The sequence below is a fragment of the Madurella fahalii genome (genome assembly GCF_045866475.1).
Source record: "Madurella fahalii IFM 68171 DNA, scaffold_4, whole genome shotgun sequence".
NCBI classification, from domain to species: Eukaryota; Fungi; Ascomycota; class Sordariomycetes; order Sordariales; genus Madurella; species Madurella fahalii.
In genome coordinates, this window is record NW_027263974.1 from 5259243 (window position 1) to 5280086 (window position 20844).

General features: G+C 55.3%; 8 protein-coding genes and 1 non-coding gene across 9 annotated transcripts; 3 read left to right on the forward strand and 6 right to left on the reverse strand.

The window, feature by feature from the left end:
* Nucleotides 1-911: 911 nt before the first annotated feature.
* Nucleotides 912-3590, forward strand: MFIFM68171_08495 (Pro-kumamolisin, activation domain-containing protein; the record flags this gene model as incomplete). Its single annotated transcript, XM_071063915.1, has 9 exons — nt 912-1129; nt 1189-1345; nt 1437-1543; nt 1603-1883; nt 1939-2059; nt 2121-2338; nt 2441-3258; nt 3388-3494; nt 3542-3590. The coding sequence occupies 9 exons, from the start codon at nt 912-914 to the stop codon at nt 3588-3590; spliced, it is 2076 nt and encodes a 691-aa protein (XP_070920016.1).
* A 151-nt stretch (nt 3591-3741) lies between these two features.
* MFIFM68171_t124 lies at nt 3742-3833 on the reverse strand. The gene is made up of 2 exons: nt 3798-3833; nt 3742-3776 (listed from the first exon to the last, which is right to left on the reverse strand). It is a non-coding gene; the product is annotated as a tRNA-Glu (tRNA).
* Nucleotides 3834-4360: 527 nt separating this feature from the next.
* Nucleotides 4361-5506, reverse strand: MET32 (transcriptional regulator of sulfur amino acid metabolism; the record flags this gene model as incomplete). The annotated part of the gene is made up of 3 exons (XM_071063916.1): nt 4361-4426; nt 4547-4660; nt 4727-5506. 3 exons carry the CDS (start codon nt 5504-5506, stop codon nt 4361-4363), a joined length of 960 nt encoding a protein of 319 aa, XP_070920017.1.
* Nucleotides 5507-8290: 2784 nt separating this feature from the next.
* On the forward strand, nt 8291-10295 carry MFIFM68171_08497 (Aspartic peptidase domain-containing protein; the record flags this gene model as incomplete). Its single annotated transcript, XM_071063917.1, has 6 exons — nt 8291-8870; nt 8932-9165; nt 9232-9423; nt 9476-9578; nt 9637-10022; nt 10177-10295. 6 exons carry the CDS (start codon nt 8291-8293, stop codon nt 10293-10295), a joined length of 1614 nt encoding a protein of 537 aa, XP_070920018.1.
* Nucleotides 10296-10546: 251 nt separating this feature from the next.
* On the reverse strand, nt 10547-11451 carry MFIFM68171_08498 (2OG-Fe(II) oxygenase superfamily protein; the record flags this gene model as incomplete). The annotated part of the gene is made up of 2 exons (XM_071063918.1): nt 10547-11159; nt 11219-11451. The coding sequence occupies 2 exons, from the start codon at nt 11449-11451 to the stop codon at nt 10547-10549; spliced, it is 846 nt and encodes a 281-aa protein (XP_070920019.1).
* A 1273-nt stretch (nt 11452-12724) lies between these two features.
* Nucleotides 12725-13147, forward strand: MFIFM68171_08499 (uncharacterized protein; the record flags this gene model as incomplete). Its single annotated transcript, XM_071063919.1, has 2 exons — nt 12725-12757; nt 12818-13147. The coding sequence occupies 2 exons, from the start codon at nt 12725-12727 to the stop codon at nt 13145-13147; spliced, it is 363 nt and encodes a 120-aa protein (XP_070920020.1).
* Nucleotides 13148-13389: 242 nt separating this feature from the next.
* On the reverse strand, nt 13390-14292 carry MFIFM68171_08500 (Flavin reductase (NADPH); the record flags this gene model as incomplete). The annotated part of the gene is made up of 2 exons (XM_071063920.1): nt 13390-14022; nt 14140-14292. 2 exons carry the CDS (start codon nt 14290-14292, stop codon nt 13390-13392), a joined length of 786 nt encoding a protein of 261 aa, XP_070920021.1.
* Nucleotides 14293-14831: 539 nt separating this feature from the next.
* On the reverse strand, nt 14832-16629 carry MFIFM68171_08501 (Carboxylic ester hydrolase; the record flags this gene model as incomplete). The annotated part of the gene is made up of 2 exons (XM_071063921.1): nt 14832-16097; nt 16162-16629. 2 exons carry the CDS (start codon nt 16627-16629, stop codon nt 14832-14834), a joined length of 1734 nt encoding a protein of 577 aa, XP_070920022.1.
* Nucleotides 16630-19291: 2662 nt separating this feature from the next.
* Nucleotides 19292-20194, reverse strand: MFIFM68171_08502 (Beta-lactamase; the record flags this gene model as incomplete). Its single annotated transcript, XM_071063922.1, has 1 exon — nt 19292-20194. The coding sequence occupies one exon, from the start codon at nt 20192-20194 to the stop codon at nt 19292-19294; it is 903 nt and encodes a 300-aa protein (XP_070920023.1).
* Between the last annotated feature and the right edge of the window lie 650 nt (nt 20195-20844).

The window sequence follows — 20844 nt, forward strand, 5'->3', positions numbered from 1 at the left end:
TTTGACGCCGGATCACACAGCGTTTCTGTAGCGTCCGTATTAGCAGTAGTGGCTAGTAAAGTAGCCTTTAACATTACCGGCGACCGCAGGCCGCCAGCGTGTCGAGACGGTTTTTCCCGGTTATCTAGACAGCTTTCTCAGCGTGCATGACATGTCCGAACTACACGACGAGATCAGAGGAGAAGAGGAAGAAAGGATAAAAATAGGACGGAGAGGAAGAAGGGAATAAGCGCCAAGACCACTGCATATTGGACACCTTTGTTGCTGGTAGGTACCGTACCTTTTTGTCGTAGGAGCAGACTCCATGACCAGCCCGCGCACGGAACAGAGTATTCGTACGAACGGCATTTTGCTCAGCATATTCCCCATTTCCGGGGCCGTTTGGTGGGAGCGAGGCTGCCAGGGGTCCTGCGATATAGTTAGCAACTAATACCAAGAATGCATAAGGCTAGCAACGGAACTCGCCCTTTCACTGCCGTTTTCGGTCTGGGGAGAGTGGTAATCAATAAGCGGCAATACCAAAGCTGGATCCTGCCTCTCCGCGGTGAGCGTTCTAGACCACGCAATTAAGGCTGTCATTTACCCGGTCGCTTAGCAGCCGTTACCCACGGCCTCGTGGTGCAAGGATCGCTACTAACACCGCGGATTCATACGCCCTAATTACCAAGCCAATGTGGTCCTTAGACTGCGAGGTGCTGGTTTTCTTGGCCATCCGTCCCTGCCAAGCTGGCCAGGCACCAAAATAGAATCCCGGGGTTCCGCACCTCAGCTTGGTTTGCCACGTTGATTTACTACATGTAGCAATCGCCAGTCTTCCCAATCAGAGGCCGTCTGTCGGGACACAAATGTTTGGTGAAACGCGATCTACCCACTGTCGAGATCTCCCCAGCTGAGCCGCAGTGAACCCCAAAATGCGGATCCGAAATGCTCTTCTCATCGGCATCACGGGTCTCTGTAGCCTCGGAATAGAGCCGGCCTCGTCCTCTCATGTACTCCACGAGAGGCACGAGCCCGGCCACCTAGAGGGATGGGTCAAGCGCGAAGTCGCAGACCCCCGGTCGACGCTGCCTATGCGTATCGGGCTAAGACAGTCTAACGTGGATGCCGGGCATGAATTGCTCATGGATATGTAAGATGTCCATCTTACTTGCCTGGATCAGCCATGGTCAATCTCACAAAGCTTGACAGTTCGAACCCGCGATCTCCAAATTACGGGAAATACCTCTCACGGGACAAGGTTATCGACTTCTTTGCGCCAGAGAACCGTTCGGTAGACGTGGTGAAGCGTTGGTTGATCTCTGCCGGGATCCAGGAGACGAGGCTCTCACAGTCGGAGAACAAGCAGGTGAGGCCGCCTCAGCTCAGGGGTAAAAGAAGACGGAAGGAATCGCAAGTGCAGGTTGCTAACATGCTGCCACAATGGACTCTCGAGACAGTGGATCCAGTTTGATGCACCCGTACAGGAGGCTGAGGAACTGCTCCTTACGAAGTACCATATTTTTGAGCACCTCGAGACGGGCGTCCAGAATGTTGCGTGCTCCGAGTAAGTTGAGCGGCCCCAAATCGGACACACCCAGGATCCGGCTGACCTCCCCCCCAAAGGTATCATGTCCCTCACAATGTGTCACATCACATTGACTATATTATACCTGGAGTCAAATTAATGTCTGATGGCGATGATGAGAAGGTGGCTAAGCGGATGCTTGGTCGACGGCACGGGAGGTGGAGGAGGCCGGGGAAAGGGGGAAAGGGGAGGGGAAAGGGGAAGGGGAAGGGAAAGAACAAATGTAGGCCACGCCCACAGCCGGAGCCGGTTGACGACAACAGCCATTTCCGAGTGACGGGTCCATGCAACGAGGAGATTACACCACATTGCATCAGGGGTAAAGTTTGACGCTCACCCTAGCCTCCCTCACAACCCGCTGACCCCTGAACCAGCCCAATATCAGATTCCCAACGGCACCAGGTCAGCCCGAGGGAACGAGCTGGGCATATTTCAGAGCCTCAGGCAGCACTACCACCAGCAGGACCTGGACACGTACTGGAAATACATTGCGCCGTGAGTGCCGGCAACTTGGCGACTTTCAATCGTCGCAGGACCGCTAACCATGGAGAAACAGCTGGGTCCCGCAAGGCACACACCCCAAACTCCGCTCCATCAACGGCGCCTACGGCCCAACCGAAGATGTCTCCTCGGCAGGTGACGAAGCCGACCTCGACTTCGAAGTGGCCATCCCGCTGATCTGGCCGCAAAAGTCGGTCCTTTTCCAGACCGACGACGAGTGGTACCAGAGGGACCAGATGCGGCCCAGCACACGCTACACCGGTTTCTTCAATAGTTGGTCACGCCTCCCTCCTCCCTCCCCAATCCGTCCCCTTCCTCCCCGTCTTCTAGTTGGTCCATTCCGCTCACCATCAAAAACCTTCGCAATTTGTCTAGCCTTCTTCGACGCCCTTGACGAATCATACTGTACCCTGAACGCCTTCAACTTCACGGGCAACTGCGCCGACCGCTTCTGCCGCGACCCGGAGTACCCCAACCCCAACGCGGCCCCCTCCGATGGCGGGTACCACGGGCCGCTGATGTGCGGCGCCCACAGGGCCACCAACGTCATCTCCATCAGCTACAGCGGCACTGAGCACTCTTGGCCGGTCAACTACATGCGCCGGCAGTGCCTCGAGATCATGAAGCTCGCCCTGCAGGGAGTGACGGTGGTCGAGTCGAGCGGCGACTTTGGGGTGGGCGGGACGAGGTTCGACTCGCGGGGCGGCTGCCTCGGCGAGAGGCGCGACGTGTACGCGCCGAGGACGATGGGGAACTGCCCGTACGTGCTCAGCGTCGGCGCGACGGCGCTCGTGCAGGGGGAGAGAGAGGGCCAGTTTGTCGAGACTGCCGCGAGCGGGTTCGCCTCGGGCGGGGGATTCTCGAACGTATTCGCGCGGCCGCCCTGGCAGGAGAAGCATGTGACAGGGTATCTGGAGAAGGCGAACGTCTCCAGCCTGGGTTACGTGAATTCCGGGGGGAGGAATTACAGTGAGATCCAGGCCGAGCCGGGCAAGTTGTTCAACAAAGTCGGGAGGGGATATCCGGATGTGGCGGCTATTGGGGAGAATTTCCGGGTCGTCCTCCGAGGGTACCCGAACCGGATGCATGGGACGTCGGTTGCGGCGCCGATCTGGGCTTCCATCTTGACGCTGATCAACGAGGAGAGGCTCGCAGTGGGCAAGGGGCCCGTTGGGTTTGTGCATCAGGTGCTGGTGAGTAGCTCGTTCTTCCCCAAAAACCCCCAAGCTCCAACCCACCTCACCTCCCTTCTCCCCCTTCTCCCCCTTCTCCCTCCTTTCCCATTCCTTTGAAAGATTATGACGCTGACAGAATGGCGGCAGTATGAACACCCCGAAATATTTACGGACATCACAACCGGGTCGAACCCTGGCTGCGGCGGAGAAGGCTTCCAGGTCAAGGAAGGCTGGGATCCTGTTACAGGACTCGGGTAAGCATTGCAGCAATGCACAGTTAGGCTCGACTAACCCCGTTTAGGACACCAATATACCCCAAGCTGCGCGACTTGTTCCTGAGACTGCCGTGAGCTGTAAGCGGCCGGGTTGCGCAGAAGAGCGGAGATAGAGGCGCGATTTTGTTCTTGGTGCGTTAAGATGCAAAATAACACACCGGTGTCTACCTGCAATTACCACGAGGGTCACTAGAAAATAAAATATAATTAAAAAAAAAAATCAAGACTCGGATACCGGGAGTCGAACCCGGGGCTGTTGAGAGAGCAGTCACTTCTGTGAAGTGAGAGTCAACGATGTTACCGCTACACCATACCCGATTATGACCGGGAGTGGTCTCCGATTGGTTGGGAAACATGGGTAGTGTGCTGGACTTTTCAATGACGGATCGCATCACAGTTCTTGAGAGTCCACGCCCCTATTTTCCGTCACCTGAGGCGCTACTAGAAAAAGGAGGCTGAGAGAATTGGAGAGTTGACAAGGTGTTTCAGCTCGGACGCTACTCAACGTCGCCGTAAAGGCAACATAGGACTGAATTCTCGCTACTAACCTCAGCTATCCTCAGCCCCTATACCTATTAACATATGTCTCCGGCTATTTCGAGTTAGGAATTACGACTTATGACTAGTCTTTGTTTATTTCCCGGCTCCTCAAGGCAAAAATGCACGTTTTACCAGACTCAAGCCGACGTTGCGCTGGGCTCATTGTTGCCAATCTCAACTGGAAACAGGCGAGAAGCTGCGATAGAACTAAGCTTCCTCCTCGTTTGGCTGTAGATGCTGCTGTTCGGCCCCATGACAATAACTGCAAGTCCAACACCAGTCCGTTCTGCATCGGTCGCGTTTGGTCATGCGGGACCAAAGTCAGTCACTGAGCGGTGCCGCTTTAGGGTGGGCTCTAGAACCTTGTATGCCTGATCAGCATGGACGTATTTCTCTCTCCCTCTCTCTCTCTTTCTACTTCTATATAAGGTTAGGGTTGGGTTTCTAGGTACAGCCGCTTTTTTTCTTCCAGCGAGTGGCTGAGGTCTTACCTTTGTCTTTGTTCCCCCATCTTCACTTTCATGGGTCTCCGGAGGATCAGGTGATGGCGACGGATTCGGAGGCCCAGGCTTCCTCTCCACGCAAGCCTTGACCAAACTATGTCTCTAAAGCGGGGGCGCATGTTAGCCATCTCCAACCTCCAACTATCCATCCACTCGGGCGTGCCATACCTTGAGGGCATCTTTCCTTGAGAAATATTTGTGGCAGCGGTCACACTGGAAAGGCTTCGCGGCAACGTGGATCCGCTCATGTCTCTTCAGGTCATGGTTCCGACTGAAACGTTGCGAACACACGTTGCACTTGAAGGGTCGGTGCTGGTGAGTGCGCTCGCGGGCGGCGGCGTACTCGGTAAGGGCAGCGTTATGGGACGAGTCCAGAGTGCTAGTAGTCGACGGTAACGGGGGGATTGTAGGCAGCACCGATGGTCGCCCATGCGAGTCATGCGGGGGCATAAGCGGTAGAGGGCGACGGGATGGAGGACACGATTCTGGCCTGCTGGGCGACGGCGCTAGGTGGCCGCTCAGCGGTCTGGGGACCTGGTCTGGAGAGCTGCCTGGCGGGGCTTGGGGGTACTGTGGCGGCGGTTGTAGCAGCGCCGTAATGGGAGGAAGGGGGTGGGGAAGACGGGGCGCAGATGGCTGGCGAGGATAGCCGGGAAGGGGCTTCCGTTGGCCTTGGGCTCCGCTCTTTGGATGCAGAGCAGTGTGCTGTGGCTGCGGCCGCAACTGAGAGTCTGGTTGTGACGCGGAGTCGTTGGGCCGCTTGCCCGGTTGTTCTGGAGGCGGTCCCGGGCCCGGCGGCTTGCGGTTGGATGAATCGGGGCAATCAGGCACGCTTGTCGTTGCGCGCGGGCTACTCCCCGGGGCATTCCGGCTCTCGGATGGGGTGCGTGAGTCTTCAGGCTGCGGCGGGACCGGGGAAGGAGGTGATGCGGCCGGTGCCCGTTGCATGTTTTGAATTCGTTGATTCAATTCCGATCAACCCCATTGCTCACGGCAGCGCAGCACTGTCCCGATGATGGATTTTGCCACTGCCGGCGTTTCGGATCGCGATGCGGAGAGTCTGACGTATTCAGAGGCAGCAGATGCTCACGGTTGTGAGACTGGCTCGATTGGGCCTCTCTCAGCTGAACTAGGGTAGGCCTTTCCCGACTGTGTGGCTGTGCCAGGACAGGCATCACGCACAAATCAAATTCGCGTCCTTGGCAGAGTTCGCCGCCTCTCAAAAGTTCGGATCCCGTTGCCGCGCCTGCAGGACGAGCTCCAGCATCCCGTTCCAGTGGGCCTCTTGTTGGCTTGGACGCTTCCTTGACTCGTTCGGTTGCCATAGTAAAACAACTGTATTCTGTCCGGATTACGGCTGCTGGTGCCACAGATCCTCCGGGTTGCATAATTAATTACTCGTACAAACTGTCTGTAAATAGAGGTCGTGGCAGCCCCGAGTCCCCTGCCCGGCTAATGGCAACCCCTGTTCCCTGCCTAGCAGATGTGCTAACCCTGTCCGGGCAAAGCGATCCAGCGCTAGGGCAGACCGACCCGAAAACTCATCAAGTTTGTTAGAGGCGCAGAGTTGAGAGGGGGTAAATGTCACTGTAAGGTAGCTTTCCCTGACAAACAATGTCAAGGGGTAGGGGTGGCCCGCCTTCATGAGTAGGCAAGGAAGCTGTAAGTCAGGTTTCTAGGATTGCTAGGCACCTAACTAGCCCAGCTCAAGCTTCACAACATCCTTCACTTCATATTGGTAGCTTAGGCAGGGAGTCGGTACTCTTAAGAGTCCACCACTGAGGGAACATTCGCCAAACCAATTGATAAACAGCGATCGGCGGGCGCCAATTCTTACCCGGGCGGGGTTCTACGTCGCTTGGATAGCTCTTTAGCAGAGAACACATTCCTGATGTTAAGCACCGGCCGGCTTCGCCCCTCAGCTAGTAGTGTGCGCTTAACAAGTTAGCTGTTGGTCTGCAGTTATAGTTAAAAGTAAATGCAACCTAAGATATTAGTTTAATTCTTGGCCATGGGGGGCCCCCAGGATTTCCGGACCTCATGGGACTGAGGGTTCTTAACTCCCAGTTGTCAAGAGGCCAGCATGTGTCAGCCTTAAAATGGAGCAAGTTGTGCGTAGTACAATCACATCCTTGCTGGACGTTATAGCAAGAGACACTTGAGCCGCAGAGTGGCTAAGTCGGGTGTGGCTGAGGAATCCAAACATCATAAAGGAATCTGGGAAACTCAGGTTGGATGGTAGGTAATCATTGCCCAAGGGTCTGATGGCACAGGCACACCTCAATTGCATGCGGCCAGAAACCTGTTCTTTGCGAGGTGCATGACACATGTATGATGTGCCTGGCATGGATGCAATTCGAGCGGAGCTCAGGACAGTTCGCTCACACCAACGCCAAACACGTTAGATCATGGTCTCCTTGCTGCTGTTTTGTCAAGGTGCGGCGTGGGACCCTTTGCGCTGTGATCTTGGGGCACTGTTCAGACTGCAGGTCAAGCATCCGGCTTTACCAATTATTAGCGTAGACCGCGATCGCTGCTCTCAGCCTAAGGTAGATCTAGATTTCTGCACTGGACCCCGCAAGCCCGGTCTGACCGTCCCTGGCAGAAGAGGCGAATCTCGCGAACGGGTCCAGTGTATGAAGATCCCCCATGTTAACCACATTAGCCTTTATCTGGCTTCCGTTTCCCTCCCAGCAATCCTGGTCCCACCTTTCTGGCCACTTCGATCCTCTCCAGTCTCCGCCCCTCCCGTGAATAGGTACAAGCTGCTTCCTCTCCTACCACGACGAAGCCCGCGTATGTTGATAAGATGGGGTTCTAAACAATGCACTACTAGCCTCTGTCATGTTACTGAACTGCCAGCGCACTCACTGTGACCCTGTTCGATCGTAGTTTCCCGGGGCGGCGGCGGGTGCAACCCTTCGCCTCGTCTCGAGACCTTGGCCGCTCACATTCATGCCCGTCTTATCCAGCCCACCGGTGCCCCCGGACCATTGCTAGACGCTGTTATGGTTGCTTGCCTTTGGGCAGCCACATTTACCCGTCATTTCGCGGCATGGTAATATCCTCAAGTTGATTGCCGCCCTTACCCCGGATCGGGTAAAAGCAACCCCAGATCCCAACTCGACCATCAAGCGAGAGTGTGCACTGCCGTGCCGTGGGGAGACCCATGCAGGCTGCGACATTTGTAAAAGAAGCTTTTGCCGCAGTAAACCACGGGTTTGGCATGCTCGGTCAGAAAACACCACCCGCTGCCTCCTTTGAGCGGTGCGAAGGGCACCGGCATAGAGAGAATCCTTTTTTCTCGCTCTCCGGCCCCGTGCTGCGAGCAAGGAGCGTTGGGAGCTGATCGCTATCCTGGGGCGCTTGGCTCTGATATTCGTTTGCTCCTTGCCGCCGGCTCTAACGCGACCAGCCAACCCCATATTCTCCCCTCCGTTTTCGTAGTCTTTGGATTTCAGGCTGCATCCGGCTTAGGGAGGAGAGCCATTAGATAGACCCTCACTGTCGATACCCTTCAGCATCTGTCGGTTCATACCAGTCTTCCATTTCAGCGCCCCTCCTGGCTGTAGGAAGGGATTCCCGGTAACACACGGCTTCATCCGTGATGTTGGCGTCGGCATAGCAGGCCATGATTGACACGCCGTTCAATTCTTTCAAACGCTATCTCCCTTCATAATCCCTCACCCTTCTTGTCCTGCACGCGGCGCATACGGCACGAGGAGGCCAACAATGCTTCACGACGCCTTCTTGTGCATTCTGCTGTTCGTTGCAGTATGCCATGGCGCTGTTCTCCCTAACACTCATCCGCCGATCAACAGCAGTGCGAGGTTGGCCGAGGTTGGCAACGGAGATCAAGTTGGTGCTCGGGGAAACACACGCTATGTTCGGATGCCCATATCTAGGCACAAGTTCAATGGAACAGGAAGATGGCCCTGGGGCTGGCATTGGTCACCGCCACCAGGGTTTCCAGGGCCGTGGCCGTGGCCCGGCTCTTCCTCGCCTTTCCAACCGACTGGCACACGCTCGCAGCAAACGCCGCGTACTTGGCCCACAATACAGCCCGGTTTCCCTGGGCAGCCATCGCCGCCATGGCCATCTTTTCCTACCCCCTCGATCAACGTTCCCAATCGACCCCCATTCTTTGCCCCTACGGCGTCATCCCTGTCAACGGTAACCAAGGCCATGTCGACTCAATCGACCACCTTGTCGGCAACACCACAGCCACCAGCGCGCCGACAAGCCCAGACCCACAGGCGATGGGGATGGTCGAGCCTGGAAGAGTTAGGAGGCATCGCCTACATAATCCAGTGTTAGTATTACCTACGCCCTAAAGCCGTTACTGTTACTAACACGCAACCTCATTTTCGCAGTGGAAATTGGGACTCCGCCCCAGAAGATCAAGGTTTTCATAGATACGGGCTCATATGAGCTGTGGGTAAACCCCAGGTGTAAGACGTCGGCTTCGGAAGCCATCTGTGAGAGCCACGGCTACTATTACCCCAACAAGTCAAACTCGTCCATGTACGTGGGTGGTAATTTTGCCGTAACCTACGGTACTGGCGCAGTGAGGGGGAGCTATTGGTCCGATATCATGAGCATAGCAAGTGAGTTGGTTACTTCAGCAAGATCGAACAGGACAGTCTACAGCAGGATGACTGACTACGCTCAAGTGTTCCAGATACCTCAAGTTCAGTTCGCCGTCGCCAGCGATAGTACCTACACCTTCTCCGGCATCCTCGGGCTGGGATATGCGTACCCCTATTCCATCAATTACCCGAGTGTGCTGAACCTGATGGTAGCGCAAAAGATGATATCGGCACCAATCTTTAGTCTGGGGTTAGGTGGGGATCGGGATGGGTTCAGTAAGACCTCTGAATCGCTATCTACGTGGAGTGGTTTAGCTTACGAGACCAGGCGAGATCATCTTTGGTGGCGTCAACAGGTGGAAGTTTGCCGGCCACCTGGAGCCAGTTCCCATCTGGCCTCCCATCTCTGAGCAAGACCCAAGGTGGATCCAGTAAGCATCTGTGAACGCCTCCCCAAATCCAGCCGGGACCAGGATTAACACCAACCAGATACTGGGTCAACGTAACCTCAGTGGGTATGACCAAACCAGGCGAGCATGCCGTCATCTACACACACCGCGACACCTTCGTCATGCCGACCCTGATTGACACCGGTTCAACGCTGTCATACATTCGCGAAGACCTCGTCGATGTGATTGGGCAGCAGTTCGAGGCCACCATCGACAGCCAAGGCAACTACATAGTCGACTGCTCTTGGCGCGAAAAGAGCGGCACCGTCGATTTCGGCTTCAACAGGGGCCGCATGGTCATTAATGTCCGCTACAAAGACTTTATATACCAACAGTATCCGGGTCATTGCATGCTGGGGGTGCAGCCGGCCGATGTGGGTTCGACGAATTTCGTGCTGGGGGATACCTTCATCAGAGGGGCTTATTGTGAGTACTATTCTCTCTCACTCTCACTCCCACTCTCACTCTCACTCCCACTCTCACTCTCACTTGCTCTCGCACGCACACACTCTTCTCGTTGATTTTATCCGTTTTCTTCGTTTCCATTCTCTCGACTCTTTTCGCTAACCGATGATGACAGTGGTTTTTGATCAGCAGTCTGACACGGTCTGGATGAACCAGTATTACAATTGCGGAGATGGGGTGGTAACCGTGGGTGAAACTCCGAGAGACACGCAGCACATTGTAGGAGCGTGCTAGTTAAAATACACTGTACAAAGAAGACACTACATCTAGTCAGACTGTAAGGAAACACCTAGGTCTCTAGTGGCGGGGCAGAAGAGCCAGGCTTCAGAAGGTAGAGGAGCATTAGATAATTTCCATCCATACATATAACTACAGGAACTTCTGGTAGTACGGAATGGCAAGCAGCCGCGCGGGATGCCCTTCCAACTCTGTCTCGGTTGCGTTCGGAGCTCCCAACCATAACGCCAGGTCCGATTCCACCCCCTTTATAAATCCCCCCTCTCCCCAACCGGGCCCTCCCTTGTCCAGATATTCATCCCAATCTTCCCTCCTCCGGTCACCGGCAATCCTGCGTGCAGCGTCCTCTCATCCCCCATCCTCCTCCCGCTCCTGTCATGTCCGGGCAACAGATTGACCCAATACACCGCGTTGCCCTCCACCGGCCGAAAGGTCACCCCCCTCTCCCACGGCTCGTCGCAGTCAAGTATTCCTTCCTCACACCACCTCTCATCAGCGGGGACCTCCAAGCGCGGGAAATTGGTCCCTCCCCCTGTGGTGTCGTTGGCCACGTGAATGTATGCAAAGAAAGATGACACTCGGTTGCCTCCCTGTGAAGTGGAGCTATGGGCGGGAGAGGTGAACCAGTCCGTGTGGAAATGATAGTGTTCTGTTGGCCGGTACTTGACGAGCTGGAGGGGTTCGAGGTGCGAGCGGGGGGTGTCGTAGCCTTGGAAGAGCAGCGCGCGAGATTCGATACAGGAGACGACGGGGTCGCCTGGGGGGAGCGTGGTGGACTGGGAAGTGCGGCGGGCGCTGTTGTGGTTGTTTTGGCTGTGCTTGCTGTTGGAGGTGACACCACTGCGGATAAACGTGTCTTTCCTGCATCGGGAGGGTTAGCAGCTGCGGTGCACGGTTAGCGCCGAAGACGAAGAGCGTACGTTAGTCTCTGTAAGTGGGCACGCTCTTCGGCGGTGATAAAGTTCTGGATGTAGATGACCAGAGGAGAATGCGAGACCATGCGGATGTTATGCGGCGGGTGCTCGCAGACGTAGCCGCTACCCGGCGCTAACGAATCTCGAAGTGGTTGTTGACCATCACCGGCATACGCAGGCGCATACCGGAGCGCCGCAATAATGCCAAATGTTGAGATCAGTGATGGTATTGAAGGCATAGTTCTCGATTCCTAGCGGTAACGTCATTAGGTCAGGTAAGTATCTTAACCGTTTTTTCGGGCGCCATAGAATTAGAGGACGGCGCCGGTCTTATCGGTTCCCGCTGGCCTGCGCTGGTTCGGAAGCCGGCACGCATATCAGATGATCATGACAAACATTTGGTAGATGAAACACAGCGTGTTGCGCAGCGTCAAAGCTCCTTTGGGCATCTCAGGGGCGGTTCCGTCACGTTCCCGAAGATCTTCGTCCCAGGTCATGCACCCCTGCAGGATCGTAAAATCTACGTTGGGTATTTCAACCCGTATCCCTTGCTGAGCCGCCCTCACCACTTCATCGTTGCGAACTCGCCGTGGGAAGTCCGAGATTGAAATGCCGTCCGGTTCCTGGTCCTCCTTCCCATTTTTTCACCCTTAACAATCCCAAAACATGAGATCCATCCTGTTCCGCTACCCGCTGTTGATGGTGCTATCCAGAGCACTGGCATGGCACCATTGCGAAGGCGCTGAGGCCTTTGACGCAGCAATAAAGTCGAACGACCAGACTCTCGTTGCTTGTTAGTCTCCTACCCTTGGTGAAGTCAATAAGTGCGCTAACACTGCCTCTAGATGTCCTGGTAAGCCCTCCTGGGTTCCGGCGTAGAAACGGCACGTTGAACTAATTAACAATGGCCTGGCGACAGCCAAGCGAGTAGGTGATCGGGGGATACATTCACCAGGGATAGTAAAAATGCTCACTTGCACCAGTGAAAACAGCCAAGCTCTCGAACCAGAATGGGGAATGGTACAAAGTACCGAAAGGCGCGAAAAGGTTCTCAGTGTTGACTGCTCGAGCGAAGCAGCGCGCTGTCGCCAATCAGGAGTATTTTCTTTTCCAGCGATCCGTCTGCATAAGCCGGACGGCAAGCAAAGCCGCTACCGAGGTCCGCGCAAAGCTTCATCAATTCTAGGCTTCTTGCAGAGGGCCAGTCGGCCGGTGGTGTCGCGCATCGACGGACATAACGCAACGAAGTTTCAGGACATTGATGATGTCGTATTAATCGGTTATTTCCCATCCGACAATAAGCATCTGTTGGAAAGCTTCACTTCGGTTGCCCGGAAGTACCGCGACCGCTTTTCATTCGCCCTAGCTATCGGTGCGCAACAAAAGAAACAGCAGCTGCCGACACTCGAGTGCTACAACGTTGATGGTATGCATCGCACAACAGTAGAACTCTCCAGCTCCGCATCCGTAGAGGCATTTATCAATCTGTGTTCAACGCCTCTGATACCCGAGATGACGAGACGGAACGAGTTATCTTTCTACGAGGTGGGTGTGCGGGTCAAAGTAACTACTAATAGGTAAAAGGCAACTGACACTCCTCAACAGACCAGGAAGAGCTTGGTCTATTATTTCGTACGCAACGACGGAGATAGAGAGGCATATGTTGCAGAAATGCGGCCGCTTGCAAAGAAATACGAGGAGTATCTGCACTTTGTTACGGCCGATGTGAATGAGTACGCCGACGCAGTTGAGATGATGGGTGTCAAGCGTGGCTCAAGGGGGCTGTCGGTACAAAACCCAAACAATGGCGACATTTTCCCTTACACAAGGAAGGAGAGGATTTCTGCTAACGCAGTGGAAGCGTTCCTCGTTGACATCATTCAGGGGAAGGTGCAGGCATGGAAACCAGACAGAGCAACTCATGATGAGCTGTAAAATTTGTCAAGGACGACAGAAATGTACATGCTGCGTACCTAGCATACCTTACCTAAATGAACAATTAGCCGATTGGCAACGTGGAATAGGAGCTGAGCGGGAGAGAGCTAACGTGAAGCACAACAGCAATCACAACATCGCTTCCTAAATACCTGAATTATCCCACTGTATCAACTTGGGATTCCAAACGACGGGACTGCCACGGGAGTCAACCAACCCACCCACCCCATTGAGTGCCACTCCTACCTGTCCCTACTAGCATCACAAACAGCCGGCATCCTTCCCTTCCACTCCCCATCGCCACCCGTCTCGAGCCAATCCACGCACCACCTCGCCAACCTCGCCCTCCCGATTACCCCCTTCCAAACCCCACGCCGGATCGGCCCAGCATACACCCCCTTCTCCTCATCCCTCTCCTTCCTCCAACTCTCGTCATCCGCCCCGCCCAGTAACATCGGCACTCTAAACACGGTCCAGTCCAAGTCCACCCCCTCCCGCCCCCTTAACTCTCCAAACACCCGCGCAATCCCGACCATGGCCCAGTAGGCCTTTGGCACGACCACCTTCACCAGCACCCTTGCAAACCACCTACTCAGGACAAACCGATCTCCTTCGCCCCGGGGATCGTCCTCATCGCTGACGGTCGCCGAGAGGGTCGACAGTGCCAGGATGCGCCGTACCCCGTGCGTTTGCATCAGCGGGAGGATGTCGTCGGCGTAATAGGCCGGGTAGGGCAGCGGCGGTCCGAGCCATGCGAAAAGCGTGAGCGTGCCCAGGACGGTTTGCGGGGAGGGGCCGAGGAAGGAGATGACGGCGCGGGCGCGGGAGAGGGCTTGGGAGAGCGAGGGGTGGTGGTCGATGCGGGAGTGGACGATCTGGGTTCGAGAGGGCGCGGGCACTGCAGTTAGGTGCTGGGCTCTGGTTTGGAAGAAAAAAAAAAAAAAAAAAAAACGACGCGATCGTCAGAAAGGGCGGGTTGTTTGCGTACTTACCTCGAGCAAGGGGTTGGATTTGAGATCGTCTGGGATCTTGGACGGGCTTCGGACGTAGGCGATGGCGCGGTGTTTGCGGTGCAGGAGCTCACGCAGGAGACAGATCCCTGAGGGACCGGTTGCGCCCAGGACGAGGACTGCGTCTCCTGTCATTATGACCAATGCTGACTGGCTTCATCCGGCTAGAAAGCGTCGTGCGGTTTGTTGGGGATGATTTCTGGAGACTGGCTGGCCTCGTTACCCGACATGGTTTTGTACATGAGCTCAACCGGCCTAATCAGGCCCGAGCCACTGTGATAAAGTCTCCGAAAGTTTGAAGTGCCCCTGTGATTACCAATAAAAGTCTAGTGGATGGACAACCATCAATTTACTTCGGTCTGTTGTTGTTACCTTTCCCATTTTACGCTTTAATTAATACAGTCAAATGTCATGATCAGGGTACGCACCAGTGGCAGATGCAACTCTCTATACCTATTTCATCTTTAGACTGATCAACACATTGAATTATTCGTATCATCAACTCCTCCAGGGGTATGCGAGCCAGAGCCGTACTCGGCCCGGATTATTCGTATCCTCATCACATGTCCGTCAACCATCACCTATAAGGTACTTTATCCCACCCATGTGTACAACTCCCGCTATAGTTATTCCACCATTATGTACTTGATATCGACAAACACTTCCCAGAAAACCTAGATATGCAGTTCATTCACGTGTTCCGCAATATATTGGGCCGCCTCTGACCGGAAGTCGTCCTCGAGATACTCGTTCCGGTTGGCATAGAATTGGATCAGCGTCCGCTGCTCGCCGGTCCACTGAGGCCACTTCTCGTTTACCTTGCTGCCCCGGCTGTTGGTGCCGCCCGACGAATCGTTGGGGTCCATGTTGTACACAAAATTGGCGTAGAAGCTCTGGATGCTCTTGCTTGCGTAGTTCGGCAGGATGCCGAAAAAGACCTGCAGGAGGTCGCTACCGTGGAAGGTGCCTAAGATCGGGGTGCCATAGTCGTAACTGGCGAGGTACGACCACGCTGGAACCGCCGGGTTGACCTTGACGGCATACTCGAGGAAGACACGACGAGTCAGAGTGAAGACGAGATCACCGAGGATGGCGGCAATCCTCTTGAAGCCGGGGTAAATTTCATTTAGCAGGCCAGTGCGGAATGGCGATCCCTCCCAGGACTGGGCGGGATACTTGGCGACGAGACCGGCGAGCTGCTCTCGGCTGGCGCCATGGAAGAAAAGGTCCCCGAGGTAGCTTACGAGCCGGTCGGTCGTCGTGATATTGGACTGGAAGAGCGAGAAAAGGGTGCCCTCGTCTTCCTGGTCGCCTATGATCATGGGCACGGCCGCATAGTTGCCCTCGAGAATTAAGGCGTCGGGGCTCTTGGTTAGGACCTTGCCGTCGGGCCGAGGCAGATATGAGAGGGCAACAGAGTTGTACGATAGAATTGCAGGGACCGAGTTCGCAGCATCAAGGAACTTCTCGTAGGGGAGGGCGCGGAGACAAGCCAGCGTGTCCGCGGCACCCGCGCAACCGGCCTTGGCTACGACCGCGTTGTAGATCTCCTGACCCTTGGGACAGTCAACCGGATCCGCGGGAACAATGCTGCCGGAGTTCATAATAGCGGCACGGAACAGGGGTTTCCCGTTGTATTTGTTATTGCCGTCATAGAGGGCCATCTGATTGAGGACGGAAATAGCACCGGCAGACTCCCCCCAGATGGTCACCTTGTCAGGGTCACCACCGAAAGCGGCAATATTGTCAGCAACCCACTCGAGGCCCATACGTTGGTCGAGATGGCCGAGGTTGGAAGCACCATCATTGAGGATTTCCTTGCCGGGCATGAAACCGAAACCGCCGACCCGGTAGTTGACGGCCACGAAGATGTAGGGTTTGCCCATTTGGATGGCATTCGTGACCAGCGGGCCGCCATCGTACATTGAGGTCCATCCAAGCTGCAGCCCCTAATCAGCACCCGGTGACAAGAGGTGCATAGGGATCCGGGTATCAGTTACTCACCTCGAAGCCGCCGCCAAAAATCCAGAACAAGACGGGCAGCTTATCGCCGGCCTTGGTGCCCTTGGGCCGTATAACATTGATGGTTAGGCAGTCTTCACTGATCTTGAGCGCCTTCTGGAAGAAGGGCAAGCCCGCGACTGTATCAATGACCTTGGCGAGGAACTCGTTCGAGTCCGTATCGGCAAGGAACTGCGGGCAGGCTGGGGCGATCCCAGAGCCATCGAAGACGCCGATGGTTGAGTTGAGCCTGACGGGCGGCTTGAGTCGCAAGGGTCCAACAGGCGGGAGGGCAAAAGGGATGCCGTTGAAGGCCTCGGTGGCCAGACGGCTTGAGCCGATGATGGTACCCGCAGAGATGGTGACCGTCGGAGCGGCCCTCTGCTCAACCACTTTGGCAGGCGGCTCCGGCGGCGCAGCGGCAACCCGGCCAAGGAGCGCCGCGGTGAGGATAGTTGAGAAGCCCTTCATGATGCTTGAGATGGCGGCGCTGATGGGGGAGGAGACGGGGAAGGAGACGGGGTTCCCTGACTATAGCCCGACGTTCCTGGAGAGGGAAGACAAGCAGACCCTTATAATATAGTATCCCCGCGGCTCATGTCGATCCACAGGTCGGTCCAGAATCCTCCAGGGGCGCAGTTGGTATCACCGTCACAACACCAAGGACCCTGGCTCACAAACTTAGACTTCTAAGGAACGGGACCGGCCTACATACTTGGCACGGCCTTGGCTGGATGGCGCGCTCCGCACCGGACCAGCTGACCAGGCGGCGTCATGGAGATATGGACAGGACGGGCAAGCGCCCGAAGAGCAGCGCCGGGCGTCCTCCCTTTGGGGCACCATTTGCGAGCTCTGAATGCGCGGGGTGTTCCATCGGCGGCGGCTCTTGCCAACCATGTGCCGCGTACTACGTAACGCCCATTCCCGCTTTCCGCGTCCCTATGGGGAAAGGAACGGGGAATTGTAAGGATGGAATGGTGGGAGGGGCCCGTTATGGGCGACTGACAGCACGGTGAAGCCAGTGTCGCATTGCCGGTATCACGCAGCACACGGCACAGGTCGCGACAGGAATAAGGATGCAGAAACCGGGCCTGGCAGCCACCTGTGCCGCCCTCAGCAACACAGCCTGAGCAAGACATGTGAGAGAAGCTTTTGGTACCTGGCGCTAAAGGCAAGCCTCGGCAGGTAATTTAGTGCAGATACGCAGGCAGGACGATCGTTGCTACCCTCCCGCCCCTCCAGAAACGGCGGTGACCTGTAAGGGGTTGCGAAAGCGGCGCCAACTCTATTAAACGAAACAGGGCACGCGAAATGATCGTGGGTTGGGAAGAAAGGAAGGGTTTTCTGTTGAGACGACATCGTAATGGAGCCCAGACTGCCCAGAGACGGATTCAGATTACCCACAGGTTCCGGTACAAACCCACATCGTGGTAGGCAATTTTTGCAGTGGACGGTCTGAACGGCCGCAACTGCCGCTGCCCGTGATTTCTCCAGGTAGCGTAAAGCTTGCTGCATTGACTGGGTCCATGTCGTCGGTTGACGGGATTGACGGGCGGAAAGGCGGGGCAGGTCCCCTGCTAACAACGTGGCCGCCACTGAGGGAGGTTCGCGCGAGTCTGGGGAAGGTTCCTTGGTACTGTACATACCCAAGCGCTGCGGGGGTTGGATAAGGTAAGGTTGGCAGGCTGTTGGGGAAACCTTGCGGGGAGGTCGGGCCCCACTTGCTGCTTCTGGCCTCAAGCCCCGATGCCATTTCTGCAAGGTGGGACCTGTCCCATCGGGTTGGCCCGCGGGGCAGCACTCGGTCTTGGAATATCTCTTTTCTGTTTCTCTGTATACCCTATTCCCGTTTATTCTATATTTTTATTTTTATTTTTTATTTTTTTGGTTGGGGGGGGAGGGGGGGTTTTTTGCTTTCACACATCTTTCCTAGCCCTGCCGCGCCCGCGTCCAAGACCGGCCCTCCAAAGTTCGGGTTCGGGTTCGAGTTCGAGTAGTCCCCCCCCCCGAAGTGCATGCCTTAACCGGCCTTGGGTTCGGTAGCTTGGCTTTGCATGTGGCGGGACTCAATTATTGACAAGTTGGAGCTGTGATTGCACGAAGCCGCTGATTCGAAAGATCTTGCACAGTACGCTACATAGGGCAGGACATGGATAGTAAATACGTTTATTTGCAACGGCAATAACCGCAAATGTTCAACTTCAAGTCGACTACAAATGGGCCAACAAGAACTGTAGCAAATTAGTAACATCAAATCTGCTCTGGATATTGCGATGAACGAAAATGCTTGACGGCAATCGTCGTTGTGCTTAGAGGATGGAGAGCCATACGAACAACAGCATTATCGCCGTTAGAATCCGCCGCATTCTTCGATTCCCCAATCTTTGAGAAGCGTTCGCAAACCTCAAACCACCGGCTCCATATTTGTAGGGTCTGTGCCAGAGGTTAAGTCTCTGATAGACCACGGTAATGCCGTGAACCCCGCATTCTCCTCTCTCGGAGTAGCCCATTGAATGGGCAGATGAATCAGAAGCATGTGAATGTGTAAGGTAGTTGCCGCCAAGAACGGGTCTAGTCTTACCTCCAGCGGTGTCGGCCTGTAGGCCTTTGGGTAAGATAGGGTAGCAACAACTTGCAGCAGTGAGTTACCCAAATATATAGCATGATTAGCGACTGACGCAGTATGGCTGGGACGGGGAGGCAATTGTTAGAGAAGATGACAGCGCAGATAGAGAGAACACTATAGATGGCAACCCCAATATGACATGTAAGTATTCTGATATAAAGAAATAGGCCCATTTCGCATGCCAATAACCCGGTCTATGATGCCTAATCTAAAACAACCGTAAGGTACCGAAGGTAGTCAAATCCGAGCTGCCCACCATAGCCACCACTGGCTGTTACAAGCCGAAATGCCGAGCTGATATGCAATTGAGATCCTGAAGGTAACACGGCAGGCCACAAAGATCTTTGCAGTTTTCCCACACCCTCACAACTTAGCTGTCGTCCTGTTCATCTCTCTCTCTCTCTCTCCTCTCTATCGCTCTTCCCAATTAACCCCTGAACGACAAGCCTCGGTCCTCGAATAAACATGGCGACTATCCAGTTCCCTTTCTCGCAAAAGCAGCCGAATCTAGGTGTTCTTGACCCAAATAGCCGCAAAGCGATCCTGGTTTGAGTTGAGAGTATACCCACTGACAACACTGAGGCGGTAACCCTGACCAACTAGCTTGTTAAACTCGCTCTGGTACTGAGCGGCGGTCAAGCCGTGGCGTGCCTGCCACGCGGGTGTAGCCGCCTTGTCCCATATGGCGGCGTAGTAGGCAACATTATTGACGACGTAGCCGCTGACACGCACCAGTCTGTATCCCTGGCTGACGTAGTCGTTGAAGGCCTTCTGGTATTGCGCTCCGGTGAGGCCGTGGCGTGCAACCCAGGCAGACTTATCGCTGGACTTCTCCCAGATGGCCGCGTATCGCGCCTGCCCACCCTGGGCGTAACCGGAGACGTGGACGAGTCTGTACCCCTGGCCGACGAAGTTGTTGAAATTGGTCTGGTACTGAGCAGCGGTCATGCCATGGCGGGCAATCCACGCGCCAGGCGCGGCGGACTTGTCCCAGATGGCGGCGAAACGGGCCGAGTTACCTACGGCGTAGCCATTGACCAGGCGGAGCCGGTATCCCTGGGAAAGGAGATTGTCAAAGGTAGACTGATACTGGGCCGCAGTCATGCCGTGGCGTGCCTGCCAAGCCGACGAGGCTGACTTGTCCCAGACGGCGGCATAGCGCGCGGCATTGTTGATCGTGTAGCCGGACACGTACGAGAGCCTGTAACCGTTGTCCACGAGCGAGTCGAACGTAGATTGGTACGTGGCCGGTGTGAGACCATGTCGAGCCTGCCAGGCTACCGCGGCTCGTGTTTCAAGAGAGTCGTTGACATTGGCGGGGATAGATGCAGCTGTCGCCGGAAGGACGCTGCCCAGCACCGAGAAGAGGGCAAGGGCCCGGCCGAGGGCAGGAACCGAGAAGGAGAGCATTGCAAACGATTGGACGAACTGTTCAGGGGGAAACAGATGTTGACGACGGTAACCTGGTTATCGAGGTGAGACTGTGTGTCTTTATACGCTTTGTGGAAGGCAGTACCTCACAATCTCAGTTGCCCATCTCGAGGTAAGGAGTGATAGGTAAGCACGGAGAGATATGCACCGCTAGGATCCCTACCCCCAGGGTAAGAATCTCGGACCGTATCCACTATATGCCTGGACGGACCTATAAATATACCATAATGAAAAGGTGATCGATCGCGATGGAGAGAGATGGAGTGAGATAATTACCAGCCAAAACAACTCGCGTTTACAGAGCACCACAGCGAGGTGTGGTACAACACCGTATCCATAGGGGCAGATTTCCGTGTTTTGACGGATACCGCGCTGCACTGGAATGCTTTGTGGCCCGCGTTCTAGCGGTCGGCTGCTCGTTCCACTGAACGCTGGGGTTAGTAGTAGTGGTTCAGCCCAGATTTCTGACATGGATAGGCGGGGATGAATAATGTATTCATTGTATGCACATTGTATGTGCCTCGCCGGGATTCAGCCAATGTGCCTGGGTAAACATCGAGATGACGGGCAGCCTTGAAGCTGTCCCGCGCCAAGCGCAGCGCGATGTACTTTTCCTACTACGGTACTCA